This window comes from Pelodiscus sinensis, chromosome 6 (genome assembly GCF_049634645.1).
Source record: "Pelodiscus sinensis isolate JC-2024 chromosome 6, ASM4963464v1, whole genome shotgun sequence".
NCBI classification, from domain to species: domain Eukaryota; kingdom Metazoa; phylum Chordata; order Testudines; family Trionychidae; genus Pelodiscus; species Pelodiscus sinensis.
The window spans coordinates 31,546,004-31,564,650 of NC_134716.1; the positions used below are offsets into that span (position 1 = coordinate 31,546,004).

The window sequence follows — 18,647 nt, forward strand, 5'->3', positions numbered from 1 at the left end:
CGAGCTATCAGGTTGCAATTCATCTAAGTGCCAGCGCAGGGATTCTGGGCTCTGCAACATGGGCTGCAGACAGCCTGAAGAAGTGGAGAATGCCTCTCAGATCACAGGAAGGTGCTGCCGCAGTTCCAGACCACCTGCAGGTGGGTGTGCTACACACGATGAACAACCTTACTGTCAATTATTTGTGCTGGTTTCTATTGCACTGGCATTTGTTTTGTTCTGTTTGCTCATTTAACACTAATTAGTGACCTCTCTCCAAATTAACATAAGAACATAAGATGGCCATACTGGGTCAGACCAAAGGTCCATCTAGAGAAATGAAGGTTGAAACACAGTCCATTCTAGTCAGCCCAGAGTCTCAGCCAAGCTACAGCGTCTACACTTAAAATACTGCAGCAGTACAGGAGGGGTGCTCCTATCAGCCCAGGTAGCTCAGCCTCAGAGGCAGTCGCTAGGTCATTGGAAGAGTTTTTCCATCAACCTAGCACTGTCTACATTGAGCATAGGTCATCTTAACAACACTTAGGGGTGGGGAGTTTGCACCCCTGGGCAATGACAATTTTCTAGAGTAGACCAGGCCTTAATCTCACTGCCTTACTTCCCAGGTGAGAGAGCTTCCTCAGGAAGCCAACATGTCACCCTTCTAATGTTTTGTTCTCAAACTGAGGTCTTTCCCTGAGGAGGGTTGGGAAAATCCATCTCCCTGTGGGTCATTGGTTGATAGGTGCCAATATCGTGGTGGCTGGATTTTCCATTGTCCTCTCCAATTTTCCACTGATGTGGAGTCAGCTTTGGCCTGTCCTTTTAAATGACCCATTCAGAGTTCAGACAGCGAGACAGCACACACACACACACACACACACACACACACACACACACACACACACACACACACACACACGTATGTCTCTTAGCCTGCCCTCAGAGCAAACTTAGTCCTTTCCCCCTCACTGAGTAGCCATGCAAAATATGGGTAGACAGCTGAGTCTGACAGATAATCAATAACAGTAATTGATACGTCATGCATTTGCAGAAGTAAGCGACTGTAATGCTGAAAAAAGGGACTATAGAGTTCCCCAGAAACTAGATCAGATCCATGTAAATATTATGTGTGGTTTGGCAAAGTTTTGTGTTAGTTTGAAAGTACAAGTTACATACAATACACATAAAAGGCTAACCACACAGTATTTATTTTAGAAACTAGAGAGGATGTTAGATACACCGTGTGTTTTATGATGCTATAAAAGACCTTTATTTATTTTGATTTACCTTTTGGTGTGTTGTTTTACCGAGGCAAATGACAGACACAGTCAGATTAGCTATTAAAAAAAGGGACTGCGGAGGTTAATTTCCTAGCTCTTTTGTTATTAGCACTTTCCAGACCTTGGTTGCTTTATGTTCTAAGGTTAACTTAATTAGAATGGACTTTCTTACTGAATAGTCCATACAGTTTACACAAGGGCAATGTTAAGTGATGCTGCTGAAGTGTGAGGACATGAGTCTTAGTCACCCTCCGGCACTTTTATGCCACCATGGCAACATAAAGGAGTGGAAACAGCCCCAGAGCAAAGGCCCTCTTTGACTAGCATAGGAAAGGTAGAAGGATGCTGTGCCAACCCTGCTCCCAGTAAATAGCATAGGGCAGTATTGAGGGTGGCCCAAGGACAAGGACTAGGACAGAGAATGGGGCACAGTCAAGCCAGGGATAGTGAGAGCACATTGTGCTATAGATATTCTTTGGTTTCCAAAACCCTATGGGTTCAAGAGAAACAAAGCGTAATTTACAGCGTACATCTACACTGCAAGGCTATTTTGGGATACCAGAAGCATCCCAAAATAGCTATCCTGCGTCTACACAAGCCATCCGTTATTTAGAAATCATTTTTGAAATAACGGACTCGCTATTTCACCACCCCGGTAAACTTTTTGTTGCATGAGGGATAAGGGATGGCTCAAAATAGCGCATTATGTCAAAATTTGGCACTGTGTAGACACACCAAATTTCAAAATATGCTATTTCAAAATAAAATTTAAATGATACACAATTTGCATAGCACAAATTGTGTATCTTATTTCAAGTTTAAGGTGCAGTGTAACCACACCCTCAGTTATATCTGTTGTACCAGTGTCACTGCACCTGCCAGGGATCAGATGAAGCATAGTCTAGTCAACTTCCTGCCCCCACCCTCTCTTGTTATAGTGTTCTCTCTGTGTGGGGTCTGGGTGGGACCTATGCTACCAGCAGATTTGTTTGGTCAGAGAACCCTCAGATGCCCCTTAGAGCAGCTTTTGTAGTTGCTTTGCAATGCGAAGCAGGTGGGGTTGGAGCTGAGAACTTGGCTCAGGGAATAAAAGGCTGCTTAGCTTGTGCCACAAGCACAGGGAAGGGGTAACTTAGAACAGGCCCCAAGTATCTTCTGCTGATAAATAAATACCTTAGCATTCAGCTAGCAGGATTGCATAAGTATTAATGTAATACAGTTTGAACCTCTCTAGTCCGGCACAATCTGGTCCAGCAACATCCATGATCCGGCATGATTTTACTTAGGCAGATGTCCACTTATCATAGGTGTGGCCAATATTCCTGCAGTCCCATGAAGTTTGTTTACAGCCACCAGTCCTGGGTCTCAGTGTTCTGTGCTGTTATTTATCTCTAATTTAACCCTAAATGTCTTCTAAGAGCCCAGTAAGCCACAGAAGTGTTGGTAATGCTTCTAGACAGTATTGACCTCCCGTGGTTCAGTAAATTCTCTGGTTTGGCTTTGGCAAAGCTGGATTAAGGTTATGAGGGGCCTAAGGCTAGTGGGAGGGAGGGGCCTAAGTATGAATTATATATTGCAAACAAAATTATGAGGTCATCAAACATTTATTTATATACATATTTACATAAAATTAACACATTTATTCTATCTCATTATACTCCATTTTTTCCCTCCACTTTAGCTGTGGCAAAGTAACGAATGATGTCATCATCGTTCAAAGTCCTGACAATTTCTTTCTCAGTTCTCAAGAGAGACAGACAAAGGACTGAGATGCTTTTGAGTCGCGGTGGATCAGAGGACATCTTTGACCTTTGTTAGACCAGAAAAGGAATGTTTCTTTATTAGTTAGTGATTGTTAGTGACAAATACAGCTGTAGTGCAGTTTCAACATTTGGGAAACATTCTATCACACTGAATTCAGTGATAACTCAGTATATCCAAATAGATAAGCTTTCATCATCTTTTCTCTATGTCTGAGAGTGATACGAATCCAACAAATTGAAAATAAATCTTCATTAAAATCGAACAGGGAGATCATCTGGGTACTTTTGACACAGATGTTTGATCAGATCCTGAGCCCTGTGTGAGGACTTTTGCTGTCACCAGATGCCTTTTGGTTCATGTGGGAGCTCGAGAGCCAGGGGAACCTACTACACAGTGTCCTGTCTCTAGCTAGCGGCCTAAATGCATTTCCTCTGTATTCATTAGCTCTTCCACAATTAGAATCATAGAATCACAGGGCTGGAAGGGACCTCTAGAGGTCATCTAGTCCAGTCCCCTGCACTTTTCAGCTTTTGTACGAGTAAGACAAAACAGAGCTAGCCCCTGTTGTGTTCTCTGCCCCCTTAACAAAAAGACTTAATTGAAAATCAAGATCTCCAAAGAACCATCATGTCTGGATTCGGTTTGTTTACTAGGCTGGTGTAGAATGAAGAATCAAGTGAATGGCAGACAAACCTTGCTTCTCTATGCACCCTCCCCTCCTCCATTTAAAGTGTTCACAGAGGAGGAAAGTGAATGAGATTCTGCTTATCCAGGTGTGAAAAGCAGTCTTGTCTAAATCTAGCCTTGTGCAAAAATCACTTCTCCCAGCCCTAGCCTGAAGTGAGTAAGGCTCCAAAGTGTAACTGTCCCCAGGAATTGCCCTTTGTTCTCATTCGCTTCATAGAATAGAATACTAGAACTGAAGGGAACTTGAGAGGTCATCAAGTCCAATCCCCTGCACTTATGGCAGGACCAAGCACTGTCTAGACCATCTTAAATATCTCCAGAGATGGAGAATCCACATCATCCTTAGGCAATATATTCTCTCTGTCTTCTCCTTTCCAAACTAAATGAGCCCAGTTCTTTCAGTCTTCTCTCATACCTCATGTTCGCTAGACCTTTAATCATTCTTCTTGCTCTTCTCTAGACCTTCTCCAATTTCTCCACTTCTTTCTTGAAATGTGGTGCCTGGACACAATACTCCAATTGAGGCCTAATCATCGCAGAGTAGAGCAGAAGAATGACTTCTCGTGACTTGCTCACAACACTCCTGTTAATGCATCCCAGAATCATGTTTACTTTTTTTTTTGTAACAGTGTCACATTGTTGACTCATATTTAACTTGTGGTCCACTCTGACGCCTAGATTCCTTTCTGCAGTATTCCTTCCTACACAGTCACTTCCCATTCTGTATGTGTGAAACTGATTGTTCCTTCCTAAGTGGAGCACTTTGCATTTGTCCTTATTAAACTTCATCCTATTTACCTCAGACCATTTCTCCAGTTTGTCCAAATCATTTTGAATTATGACCTTGTCCTCCAAAGCACTTGCAACCCCTCCCAGCTTGGTATCATCTGCAGACTTAATAAGTGTCCTCTCTATGCCGATATCTAAATTGTTGATGAAGATATTGAACAGAACTGGTCCAAAATCAGATCCTTGTGGAACCCCATTTGTCATGCCCTTCCAGCATGACTGTGAACCGTTAATAAGTACTCTCTGAGAATAGTTATCCATCCAGTTATGCACCCCCATTATAATAGCCCCATCTAGGTTGTATTTCCCTACTTTAGTAAGGCATTTGATATGGTCTTGCATGATCTTCTTATCATTAAAGTTTAGGTATACCACATCCACCACTTCTCCCTTATCCACAAGACTTGTTATCCTATCAAAGAAAGCTATCAGATTGGTTTGACATGATTTGTTCTTTACAAATCCATGCTGGCTGTTACCTAGCACTGTATCTTCTAGATATTTGCAGATGAATTCCTGGTCCATTATAGCCAGTTTCAATGGCTACAATATTTGAAAATTGGTAAAATTCATTTTTTCAGCTTTTTAAACTGGAAATTTCTCAGTATTGTAACCGTGGGGATTGAGGGTGGGTGTCACAAATTTGTTGTAGGGAGGTCAATGGATTGCCACCCTCACTCAGTGCTGCCTTCAGAGCTGGATACCGAAGGGAGCAACTGCAGGAGGTTCCAAGAAGTAGAAGTGGGTCTGATCTCTCCTGTACAGCTGAGAGTATCTCAGCGAGAGGCTCCTTGTTGCTAGTCACAACCAGCTTGGGAGGGACAGTACTTGCACTCTTTCTCTGCACAGACATTTGAAAGTGGTGCACCTCCTGTCCCACCCTCAGCTGCAGGACCCTCAGGCTCCTGCCCAGTCCAAGCATGTCCTGCAGCAGCGGCAGGCACCCCAAGCTGGGCCTGTTGGGTTTCTTCTCACCCCTAGCAGCTATGCAGGCGGTGGACAAGTCATGTCTCTCCACTGCCCAGTCAGAGCTAGGAAGCCCACTTTGATGGGGTACTCCCTACAGCACAGGAAGATACGATCCAAGTCTCCTCCAGCTGCAGGAACCTCAGGCTTCTGCCAAGTCTCAGACAGCATCCTGCAGCAGGTCTGCCTGTCCTCTCACTGTCAGAGCAATTCACAGGGGAGGGACAAGACCTGTCCTTCCACTGCCCAGTCAGAGCTAGGAAGCCTCCTTTGATGGGGTGCTCCTAGGAACAAGATTTCCCAGGGAAGGGCTTATTTCATGGTCTATGACACATTTTTCATGGCTGTGAAATTAGTAGGGTGCTAAGTATTAGATAGGTTCACCTATCTCTGTTAGCCAAGCTAGTCAGGAACTCAACCCCATGATCTGGCTGTCCCTAAACTGCCAACTGCCAAGAGCAGCTGTTATTGGCCACTATGAGAGACAGGCTACAAGATCACTGGTTTGAGTCAAGAATTTAAGAATGGCTATTCTAAGCCTATGGAGCACTTGATGGAGAGAAAAAGAGACGTCAGGTAGGAAATTCTGGAAATTGGTGGTTAGAGAGCAGTGAAAGACTTAGAAGACCTAAGGATGGGCTGAAGAGAAGCAACAATCCTCAGGTAAAAGGGGGTAGGCCTAACCTGAGATTGGGTGGAAGACTCTTTCATATTTGTATTGGACTTCGATACCCTGGGACACGGTGTATTTTTTCTTTAATATCTTAGCCAGAGAAGTCTCTGCAACAAGCAGCATAGCAGTCAAACCAGCCTGGAAGGTTGGGGCATCCAGTCTGAGGTAGTGGTCATCCTGAAGCCAGAGTGGGTAGGTAGCGCTGCTGCATTTGGAGCTGATGTGTGATTCAGTGACAAGTGCACATTAAGCATATTTCAGTCATCCACATCCCTACTTAAAACACGTGCTTTTCCACCATTCTTTGTTAGAGAAGTAAGCAGCATAGGAGAACGTCCCATGACTTGAAATTATGCAGACTGAATTTCTGTGCTTCAGCCTCTGCAGGAGATGATGTAGAGGCAACTGACTGGGATCCAGGATATTCTCTGTGTAATGCCATTTGGGATGATTTATAAGTGTGTGCGCATATACAGTGACATCCTGCTGAAGCTGTTTCAGGGTTTGTTTTTGTTTTTGTTTTTTTTTTGCAGCAATATGTATCACAATAAGTAGCATTGGCTTTGGTATTTTACGTAGGCTGAAAATCTGTCTTAACCACATTCTTGGAGCTCAGCACCAGAAGTTTTATAGTCTTATCTATCCTATGTCCGATGCATGCTTGTTCCTTGCTTACTTTGTCTCTTTCTTTTTCTTGGAAATATTTAGAAGTGCTTCCATCCTTTGCAGTGCCTCTTCCTACAGCATGCTGCCACAAAGTTGCAATCTTCTGCTCGTAACATCACAATCTGTGCTCATGAAAATGCTTGTGGCATCTCAAAATAAGCAGCATGACATCAAGAGCAACTAGGCATGGAGAGATCATGCTGACATTTAATCACAATTACTGTAGTTCTGAGAATTTGTAAGCAAGGGAAGAAAAACTATATTATAAATGGGTTTAATATTTCTGTTGTGGTTTATGAGTAGGATAATCCCTTGTTATCCCTCTTTTAATTTTCAGTCCAGTTTAAAATGTGTCTGTTCACAAGTGGTAATATATAATATCAGTTCTCATGACCTCAGTCAAATCCAAATAGTTTACATTGGGTTCCTTGCTGCCAGGAGACACCCAGGCTACATCTATACTGCACAGTTATTTCGGAAGATATCAGAAAAGGCAACACACCTGTTGGAGTACACTTTAATCTACCTGGACACTCGTTAATGGATCTCCAAGTCGCCCTGTTGTTTCAGGACAATTCCACAAGCCAAATACACAGGGAAGGATTGGAACTTAACTTTATTTACAAGTTTAATTCTTATGCAAATAGTATGAACAGGGACATCAGCTGGCTAGCACACTACCTTCCACATCCTAATGACTTAACCAACCAACCAAACAATGGACGTGCTAATTGTGCTTATCAGCCTCTTGTAATTCCTTGAACCATCTACTCTCTCTCTTTTCCTTTCTCTTTTTTTCCTCTTTACCCCCACCTCTTCCCTTATTTATTCTTGGATCTGGACTTCTAATACTCCAGTTATCTGAACAAGTGGGTTGTGCCACGAAAGCTCATGATACCATCTACATGTTTTGTTAGTCTTTAAGGTGATACTAGACTATTTGTTGTTTTTTAAGCTATTCCTGAACAGTTATTCTGAAATATTTTATTTTGAAATAGCACATCCATACTTCAGGGAAGCCTCAAAATTAGTCCGAGGCAGGCTTCCCTAATGTAGGCGTGGTATCTCGATTTACAGCCCCTAGAGGAATAACTTAGAATGGCCCTGGTGAGGGGCTATTTTGAAATAGCAGATGTGGAGGGTCTACACATGCCTTATTTCGAAATAACTATTTCAGAATAGGCATTATTCTTCGTAGAATGAGGTTTACTGAAATCGGAATAAGCCATCTGCTATTTTGAAATTATTTCAAAATAGTGGTTTTGCTGAGTAGATGTTCACTTAGTTATTTCGGAATAATAGCCATCATTCCGAAATAACTTTGCTGTAGACACACCCTAAGAAGGGATAGTGTCAGAAGAAAAATTCCTTTACTGTAGCTGGGTCCTGCCAGAGCCTTCCAAAGAAGATTCCCTTCTCAAATCACAGTGATTCTATGCTTACCCAACATTTTCCATGTGGGAAAGAAGTTAGTTTGAATTGGGGCAGAAAAAAGATTAACTGCAGGTTTGTTTAGCTTTCAGTTTTTGGAATGAAACCAGAGGTGAAAGTAAGGCGGTGCACCCTGGTGCACCAATGCAGTTAGAGCTGGCTGGGGCACTCTGCTGTGGGAGGAGTTGGGCACACTCCCAGCTGGGTTCCTGGAGCTCTCCAGCAGGCTGCTGTGCTAAGCAGCAGTCAAGTGAAAGGAGCTGGCTTGGGGGTGCATCCTACACCAGTCTGGGACTGCCTGGGCTGCCTCCCCAGCACCATTCAGGAAGTGCAAAATGGTCTGAAGCCTCTTCCAGATTCCTGTTCCCCTTCCATCACTGTTAGGGAGCGAGAGGGAGCTCTTTCTAATCTACACAGGGCTGCTTTGCCTTGTCTTTCTTGCTGGCGGGACTGCTCCTGGCTCCAGCAGGACTATGCAAGCTAGCTCACTCCTCAGCCTTCAACCGGCCTGACTCTGCCTCCTGCCTGAGCAGGAGGACCTAAACAATGGGAGGACCTAGGGCTATAGCCTTATTAGTCTAATAGTTAATCCTGCCCCAAAGGTGCATCTGACAAAGTGGGTCTTTGCCCATGAAAGCTTATGCTCCAATATACAGGCAGTCCCCGGGTTACGTACAAGATAGGGACTGAAGGTTTGTTCCTAAGTTGAATTTGTATGTAAGTCGGAACTGGTGCTTATTGTAGGGGAAACTCTAGCCAAACATTACTCCAGAGCTCAGTTTTATTCTCCCACACCTCACTTCCCTCAGTCCTTTATTCTCAAGCTGAGGTGTCTGCTGAGAAAAGCCGCTCCGCGTCTCCCTGGTCTGCTGGAGGGGGGGTGCTAGCTTCGCGTCTCCCTGGTCTGCTGGGGGGAAGCAGCTAGTGCGGGTTTGCCTCACCCCATTTGTAAGTAGGGATCCGATGTAAGTTGGATCCATGTAACCCGGGGACTGCCTGTATCTGTTTGTCTATAAGGCGCCACAGGACTTCTCATTGTTAGTCCAGAGAGGTTCGACCTGTATGTTGCAGGTCTCTCCCACCAGCTACAGTGCTCTTGCCCGCGCTTGTATCAGTCCCTATTCAGGGATTGGGCCTGGATCTCCTAATCACGGTTGCCTTGTGTGCACTGCTTCTACCTATTTTGCTGCTGATGGGCTTTTCTCGTCTGAGGTGAAGATAGGCAAGAGATGTACTTTGGAACGTAGGGCTTAGCTCTTCAACTAAGATCAGGGGCTGGCTCTTCACCACCCGGCCTGAGGTGTAGTCATCTGTAAAATGCGACACCTGCTTTGCACAGATGCATTGTATAGTCTTACACACACTGCCTTTGCACAGGTGTAAAAGGCCATAGAGAACCTTAACAGGCTAGTTGCAAAGCCAAAATAAGCCCAACTTTGGCCATTTTCCTATTGTGCTTACTTGCTTTTTTGGGGATGCAATTATTTCTGAAAGCATTCTTCATCTTCTTTTATATCCCAGTCTTAGTACAGCACTCCACTGGTAAATTATACTGCAAGGTTTATGTTTCTGCATGTAAATTTAATAGGAGGGATTTCACAAGCACAAAAGAAGCCAATGCATTCCCTGAACACCATTTCAATGTTTATATCTGTGACTAGCTTTAAATAGCTGCATGTGTGTGCCTGCCATTCGATCCCAAAGGAGGTGAAATTTTAGTATATGATGGCTTTCTAGTATCTGGCTTTTTCAGTGCTTGAGGGTAAATTGTGCAGTTTGCCAGATCTTATCTCACATCTCACCATTAGGTTTATGCACATTTGTTGCTCTACATTGTACTTGGGTTTTGCATGAGTGCACAGGAATGTAACTCCAGAAATTATTTACTAGGTGGAATGTAATTCCTGTCTGTCTTACTATCTTTAAAGGAGTGCTATCAATTTTTTAGTTCTCCTGCCCTGCAAAAAAGTGTGTGGCTACTATAAAGTTCTGGAAGAAAGTCTTACAGCTTATCTAGATTTCATTTATAATTCTTTATTGAAACAGTAAAGAGAAATTTTCATTCCCAACTGCTGAGCCCCTTAGAACTCCTACAGGTGCGAAAAACTCCATCAAATGCAAAACTTTGTAATCAGTGTACATTATATAACTGTGTGGCAAGGTTCAGTCTCAGTATAAAGTTCCACTCTTGCTTGGCCTCTCCTGTCAGCTGTCTGCCAATAAGAGCATCTGCTTGCTAACATTTTTTGTTTTAGTAAAAGCGGCGAGGAATCCTGTGGCACCTTATAGACTAATTGAAGTGTTACTTTTAAAGTTTTGTTAGTTCTATAAGGTTTGTTTTAGTATGCACAGATAATGTGATTTTAGGGAATCCTTTTAAAATCCAGGTTGCGATTTGCAGAAGGTTTGATTTGTAGCGATGCAGTTATTTCTAAATATATATATATGTGCTGGACTCTGGAAATTGAGATGGCCATGTGTTCTTTTCTTTTAAGATGTTTTGGAACATTTGAAGAACTCTGCACTTGCTCTGAATGTACAAGTTCTCTTATGCCAAGAATTTACTCTGTAATAATGGTAAGAATCTTCACAGGCTTTGTTTTCCAAAATATGATTTCTTAAACTTTATCCCAGCTTTAGATGCATGAGTGGACTCTGATATCACTACATCATAACATTTCTGTAACATACCACTTGGGTGAGAGAGGCCTTTCTTGAGGAAAAAGTATTAAAGGGGTAATACATTTGGTGGATTGGGACAGCTGTTAATTTTTCTTTCCTACTGATTGATTTCCACTATTAGGAACTATATATCCGTTATTTAGGGTTCAATAATGAACATTTTATTCTAATATCTGACCAAAGTCCAAGCCAAAACCACCAACCAACAAAAGAATAGTTCTTTTTCCCATTGAGTGGTGGGAACCTGTTCTGGAAGAAGTTGCTGCTAGTTGAGTTCTGCAGTATGGGCATGTCTATATTAGGAAATTATTTTAAAATTACTAAAATCGACATAATGCCCAATTTTACAAAATCGAAATAGCGTGTTCCCACTACAGGGAAGCCTTGAAGTTAGTCCAAGGCAGGCTCCATTAATGTGGATGTGCTACCTCAGCTTAGAGCCCCAGGAAGCACTAGGGAGTAGTTATTTCAAAATAGCAGCACTGGAGTGTCCACGCTACCGCTATTTCGAAACAACGATCTCAAAATTAGTGTTATTCCCCAAGAAAAGCAGAAGTACAGATTTCAAAATAAGTGGCCCGTTATTTCAAAATAACAGGCTTGGTAGTAGTGTGGATGCTCTGCGTATCGTTCAACCTTGGGGGGGTATTTAAAAATAAAGCCCTAGTGTAGATCAGGGCTATGAGAAGCACATGCCCCACGCGTCACTGCGAGATTTCTAGAAGCATTTATGTGGGTGACGGTGGGGAGGGGCAGATTAGACCACATTTTGCCTGGGCTGGGATTGCTGTGCTTTCCTGTAAAGCATGTGGGGTTGGCCACTCTAAGGGTATGTCTACACTACAGCACTAATTCAAACTAACTTAATTCTAATTAATTAATTCGAAATAAGCTAATTCGAATTAGTGCATCTAGACCGAAAAACTAATTCAAATTAGCGTTTTGCTAATTCAAACTAGCATGTCCACATTGAGTGGACCCTGAACTGAAGTTAAGGCTGGCCAGAACCAGTGCCGGCAGGGCATCAGGTTAGGACTTAGAGTGTGGAGCTGCTGCCGAGGGCTAGCCGAGGGCTGTGCTTAAAGGGATCCGACTCCCACCCCAGACAGACAGTTCTCAGGGTTACCCCCTTGCTTGTCTACCTCGATGAGGGACAGCAAAGCAGTCCTGTCTTGGAGTGCCCTGAGTGCCCACACTTGGTACATCAAAGCACTCAGCCATCATCCCGGCTGCACTTGCCGCAGGCTGCCATCTGTGGGGGTAAATCGGGGGGCTGTCAGGATCCAGGAGGCCCTGCAAGAGAGCTTCCACCCTGAGGAACCCGCAGAGCCACCCCAGTCCTCCCCATTGGGGGCTCATGCCCCATTCCTTCCTCATCTCCTTCCACTTACCCCTCCCTAACCCCCCTTCCTGATGTAAAAAAATAAAGGACACCTGTGTTCAAAAATAGAAACTCTCTTTATTTAACAAAACTGGGGGTGGGGGGGGGGGATTAACCTCTGGGGAGACTGGGGAAAGGAGGTGGGAGAGGGGAAGAGAGAGGGTGGGAGAGGGGAAGGGGAAACCTGGGAGGAGGGAGCTGGAAGGGGGAAACCAGGGGAAGAAGGAGGAGGGGAAGTATAAAACTATGGTACGCCATATCTTCAGTACTGTGTACAGATGTGGTCTCCTCACCTCAAAAAAGATGTTTTGGCCTTGGAAAGGGTTCAGAAAAGGGCAACTAAAATGATCAGGGGTTGGGAATAGGTCTATATGAAGAGAGGCTAAAGAGAGTGGGACTTTTCAGCTTAGAAAAGAGGAGACTGAGGGGGGATATGATAGAGGTCTATAAAATCATGAGTGGTGTGGGGAGCGGGCATAAAGAAAAGTTCTTCATTAGTTCCCATAATAGAAGGACTAGAGGACACCAAATGAAATGAATGGATAGCAGGCTTCAAACTAATAACAGAAAGTTCTTCTTCACAAAGCAAATAGTCAACCTGTGGAACGGTGTCCCTGGCCTCTGTTTGTGGAAGTGCCCAGTGCAGAGATTGTGGACTTTGGAGGCCTCCCCCCAAACCTGGATGAGGTCTACGATCTCTGCACTAGACCAGGCGGGCGCCCGCCTCTTGCAGCCCCGGGCAGGCTCCTGGGAGCTGCCAGCCTGGTCCTGGGAAGAGGCAGAGGGCTGGGTGGCAGTGGGTGGCTGGCTCATGCCAGGCCAGGTTCAGGGTCTGCTGGCTGGGTGCTGGCAGGCTTGCACCTGGCACAGGCACCGTAGCCAGACCGTGCCCCTTTAAGAGCTCCGGGGCTGGGAGGGAGGCAGAAGAGTTTCCCTGGCTTGGCCCAGAGTGGCCACCAGGGCAAGCTGGGGAGGGCTAGCCTCCCACTAGTTTGAATTAAGTGGCTACACAGCCCTTAATTCGAACTACTTAATTCGAACTAGACGTTTGTCCTCATAGAATGAGGTTTACCTAGTTCGAATTAAGCGCTCCTCTAGTTCGAATTAAGTTCGAACTAGCGGTTTGTATGTGTAGCGCCTATGAAAGTTAATTCAAACTAACAGCTGTTAGTTTGAATTAACTTTGTAGTGTAGACATACCCTAAGTGCTGGCCTACACTAGGGCTTTATTTTGAAATAACCCCTCTCAGGTCAAATGCAGGGCAAGTGGGAATGGTTAAATTTACTGTGTTCCCTCTGGAGCATCTGAATGGAACAATTCTTTGGGTCTGCCAGTGGAACTTAAGGATACCTCACAGCAGCTGAAGGGAGGAGAGGAGACAGTAGGGGTGAATTTTTCCTTCAGTGCTAGTCTGGCCTAGGGAGATACCCCTGGCACCTATTTGTATCATGGAATGAATCAAGCCCCAGTGGCAGTATCTGCAGACTCTCTATTAACATTCCCATAAATCACTGACTCTCTGCACATTATTTATTGTTTCTCCTCCATGTGTGATTGCACAATCCTCCCTGGTCTTCTGAGGGACTCATCTGGATGAATTTTAAGGTTCTTCTTCATTATATAAATGGTGCCGCTAGGAAGAGATGTTGTCCTGAAAGTAGATATTCCCCTCAATGCCACCATGTCCCATAGAGTTTGAATTTATCTTTATTTCCTCCAGAGACTACATCCCCTGCCCAATGCCCTTCCATATAATGGCCAGCCTTCCAACCAAAGGAAACCACTGCAGACCACAACTGGATCATTATGAAGTCAGGCAGGGCATGTCTACAACAAAATGCATATAAAAATATTCCCTATGTTTATTCCTTTTATTAAGGAAGGCCACAATTGCTGTTATCTGCTAATGTACAAATGTGCTAAGTGTGATAATGTGTCACAGACACAATGCATGGTGGCTAAGTAATTCATTTTTATGGATTATGTGTTGTGTTTCCTCTAACATGCTTTTAAATATAGGTGGGTTTCTGCTGAAATAAACAATGGAGAAGGTTTGCATAGATTTTGGGGGGGGGGGGGGATGGGTGGGGAGGGATGTGGTATCTTGCACATCAAAGTCACTCATTCAAATCACAAATTCACCACTAATGCATCTGAAAACCATTAGTATCTGAGGGTTGTTGTAAAGCTTATGTGAACTGAGTTTGGTCTGTCTACTGAAAAGGTCTCCATATCATAGAACTATACCTCCAGTCGCCCCGACTGGCTCTTCCACCAGCTTTGTCGAAAACTGAATGAACGTGGAGACTGGATAACGTTCTCTTTGCTCCCCGCCCTGGAGTGTGGAAGCTGAGTCTGCTGTTTCCCCCACAATGTGTTCAGTAGAGCAGGAACTGCAGTTTCCAGGGCTTTCATTCTGGCTCTTTTCATGGGCATTAAAGCACAGTTTTAAAAAGGAAGCCTGAAGCAAGTCATTCTTCAAGCAGCAGGGATAAAACAGCCATGGAAATCATGTGATGGAATCTGTGAATCTGTAGATTACATGCCCCTTCTAAGACCAAATCCTTGGCCTCATTGAAGTCAATTGCAGAGCTCCCCTTGAGTTCCCTGGGATTAGGATTTTACCCTAAATATTTTTGTTTTAAAGAGAATGAAACAGACACTTGTGACACACACTTGTCAGGGATGATCTAGACGGTGCTTGATCCTGGCGTGAGGGCAGGGGACTGGACTTGATGATCTCTCGAGGTCCCTTCCAGCTCTATGATTCTATGAAAGGGTAGTTACTAGTCAAGGGACACTGTTTCAAGGGACACTGGTAAGAGACAAGGCACTCAAACACAACTGGATCTCTCAATTTTTATTTGAAACTTACCTTTAATTATTGCAAAATAGAATAGCAACACTCAGTACTTTTACCCTTTACACAGTTTAGCTCTTAAAGATGCACACCCTATTTCATTTTTGCAAGGGAGGGCATGGAGATTGTTCACCAGGGTCAGTAAGGGTTTCTAATCAAATTCTGTGTGGAACTAACAGCTCACCATTGTGAGGACGGGGTTAAAAATCTAGTCCTAATTAACCATTGTAGATTTTCCAACTTATTTCTTCAACTAGTGGACCTGTTGTGCAGCACCACACAACATGAAACACTTTGACAGTCAAACACAGTGCATACAGTGCAAACTGTATGCTGCATATTTGTAGGTTTCACCTCTTTTTTATTACCTGAGGTTTTTGTTAGTTGGCTGCAAATGATAAACCTCTTCAAGCTGGATTGTGGGGAGAGTGGAGTCAGTGGATTCTGAATGTGAGACTTAGATCATTTTTCAGAGCAGGGTGCTAAAAACAATAATAGAAGCACAATGTTGTGGCATTCCAAGAATCCATAGTTACCAGGCTGTGGGAAATTAACTTTCTGTTTAGTTTGTAACTGTTTCAAAGCAATTTAATTAAAGGAAAGCCACTGTCAGGAGGCATGTATTGGCTTTTAATTTAATAGATTGTTTACTCATTTGCTTCAGATGCTTTGGCTTCCTGATGCACAGAGAAACCACCCTTGGAATATTGAATTTTGCAGGCAGTGAGAGGGGGCAGAGGAAATATTCTTACAGCGCTATAGTTTGTTTTTACAAATCAGTACAAATATCAGTGTTTGTTTAATTCATCCCTCTTCCTATCCTGCTAGGAATTGGGGGATTTGCCACAAATAACTCAAAAACACTCCAACTTTGCCACACATGTGTGTCCTGCTGTTGATGTAAGTGCTAGGGGAACATGCACATTTTCAGAATGGCAAGATTGGAAATGTCCATGAAGGGTCAAAATGCTTTCAATTCTTCAACAAAATTAAAAACAAGTGAACCAGCAATCCATCAGCCTGACTATCATTTATGCTTACACTGCAAAGCAGTGTGCAGGGCCTTTGTGTAAATGAGGATCATGCTCCATAAATTTTAAATAAATTCCACTGTCCTTTCTGAAATGCTTTGACCAGGCATGACTCTGAAAACAAAGTACGAAGGAGAAAACTTGGTTTATTATTTTTAAAAACTGGTATTTTATTCACAGAGCATACAGCCTTTTATTGAAAGTATTGTTTCTATGTCTCACAGTCATGTTAATGTTTTACAAAAAATTACCAAGAAGATGTAAAATTGAATTATACCATGAAATCCTGGGTTTTTTTAAATAAAAGCAGCACTATTATTTCAACAGTTCTTAATTTAAAAGGGTAAGAATTAAGGGAATTCGTGTGGTCAATAAGACTGAATGTGTGGATTTGAAAAATAGAAGTTCTTTAATTCAAAATTTATTTTTGACACTGTCTCACTATAGGCATTAAACAAATCACTTCATATTGCTCTCTCTCTTTGTTTCCCATCTGTAAAATGGGAATCATAATACTTGCTTATGTCATAGAGGTATTCTGAAGATCTGAATGTGCAAAGCACTATTTATTTATTATAAATATTTAAGTGCTAATTATGGTTATGTCTTAAAACCTCACAAAGTTAAAATGCATTGTGGGAAATCCTCACAGAGCAGTCCCTGTAGTTTTCTGAGAGCTTTCTATGGCTACATCTATACTACAGTGGAAATCAACACTTTTGAGACTAAGCCATCAGCAGTCAATTTAGTGGGTCTAGTGAAGACCCACCAAATCAACTGCAGATTGTTCTCCTGTTGCTCCTCCCACCCATGGTGTAGATCCCACAATAACTTGACCTAAGATATGTCAACTTATGTCGAATTTCTACGGTAGTGTAGACAGTAGCTAAAAGAGCACTGTTTACTTAAGAGTTGCATTACTTATAATTTACATCTCTACTGTTAATTGTCAATTTTACTGAACATGACACTGGTTAAAAATCTTAGTCTCCCAGAGGAATAGCTCACATATTGAACAAAAACAACTCTTAAAAGAGCTATCTTTGAGGATAGGCAAGTTTATACAGAAATTGCTGCTTGCTTGTTGTTTCTTGGCTTTCAAGCTTCGCTGTGAGAAGACGTGTAAGAAACAGTCCTTTCCATTTAAAAAAACTGCACATAGGTTGCTGTGGTACAGGGAGTCTAAATGAGTAAATTTACTGTAAACATTACACATCTTTCCTAAGGCTCCAATTCAGTAAAGCACTTTACACACATTTAAATTCTTCCCTATTTAGGACAGCACTTCAGTGGCATTCAATTTTCAGATTATACAGCTGTCCTGAGGGTCATGCATAAGTGCTGTCCAGAATAGGGACCTATCTGGTAAACAGTCCCCTGTGTCCATTAAGCACGCTGAGCTGAGTCTCCGGACACATACTCAACCCCCTGGAAGTTCTAGTGCTCTGTAAACGATTGACTTCTGCACAGTAAAGTCAATTGTTCAATTGTTTATCTCTTATAATTCTCTGAACAATATTTTACAATAAATACTAAAGCAGCCTAAGTCAACTCCCTTTTTACCATCTTTCCTGCTCAATCCCCATACTTCTTTGGTTCTGTACACTACGTTTAACACTCAGTGTGAACTGGCAAGAACATGTGCATGTTACATTGCTAGAAGAGTTTCCCAATTTGCACTGCATTGGAGTATCTTCTCATAGCCGATCCACAGCAAATAGATTTCTGTCTTCTGAAGCAGACAGTCCTTAGATGTTCTGTGAAGAGTGGGCTTCATGTTTCTTAAAACTAGAGTTACGAAAAGAGTCCCTGAAATGAAATAAATCCATAACTAAAACATGGAATTGTCAATATTTTAATACCCAATAAATATATTTGACTCTTTTTCCTTGATGCACATAAGCGGTGTTGAAAAAAAACAACATATCCAAAGGTATATAGTGTCACACAGTTTGTATCTGGATCCTGGATCTGCAACATAACATGCAGTCCTGAAGTGAAATGATCACACTTATTTCATGATCTACAAGTGCTGGAATGTGCATACATTGATATAGATCAGTGTTTCCCAAATGGTGCTCCATGTAACCCTGGGGTTGTGCGAAAAAATTCTGCTCCCCCGCCCCCTGCAGAACCCGTAGGCAGCTCCCATTGGGGCTTTGCCGGAGAGGACAGGCTTCTGGGGGCATGCGGCTCTGGCACCTCCACTATGCACTGTGACTGCCCCACCCCCGCGCATGGCGTGGACCCTCGTCACTCTGCCGGACTGCCCTAGCCTGGTGCCTTGCAGCTGCCGCCGCCTCATGTGCAGGCAGAAGTGCTTATAGTGGCTGGGAGGGGTTGGGGGAGAAGTGGCCCAGGGCCAAGGAGCCGCTCTCGGACCTCGGCATGTTTTTTTACCTGCTGCCTGCGTGGAACCTGGTTTGGGCTCTGCTTCGCCCCCCCACTTGGGGT

The 18,647-nt window shown here is 43.3% G+C and overlaps 1 protein-coding gene across 2 annotated transcripts in view; it reads right to left on the reverse strand.

Annotated features, from left to right (window-relative positions):
- Window positions 1-14,380: 14,380 nt before the first annotated feature.
- DOCK8 (dedicator of cytokinesis 8) overlaps window positions 14,381-18,647 on the reverse strand; it is a 148,774-nt gene continuing 144,507 nt past the window's right edge. For both annotated transcript variants that reach the window (XM_075931670.1, XM_075931671.1), the window contains one exon: window positions 14,381-18,002. In XM_075931670.1, coding sequence (XP_075787785.1) covers window positions 17,942-18,002 — 61 coding nt within the window. In that variant the 3' untranslated portion in view covers window positions 14,381-17,941. The remainder of the gene's footprint in view (window positions 18,003-18,647) is intronic.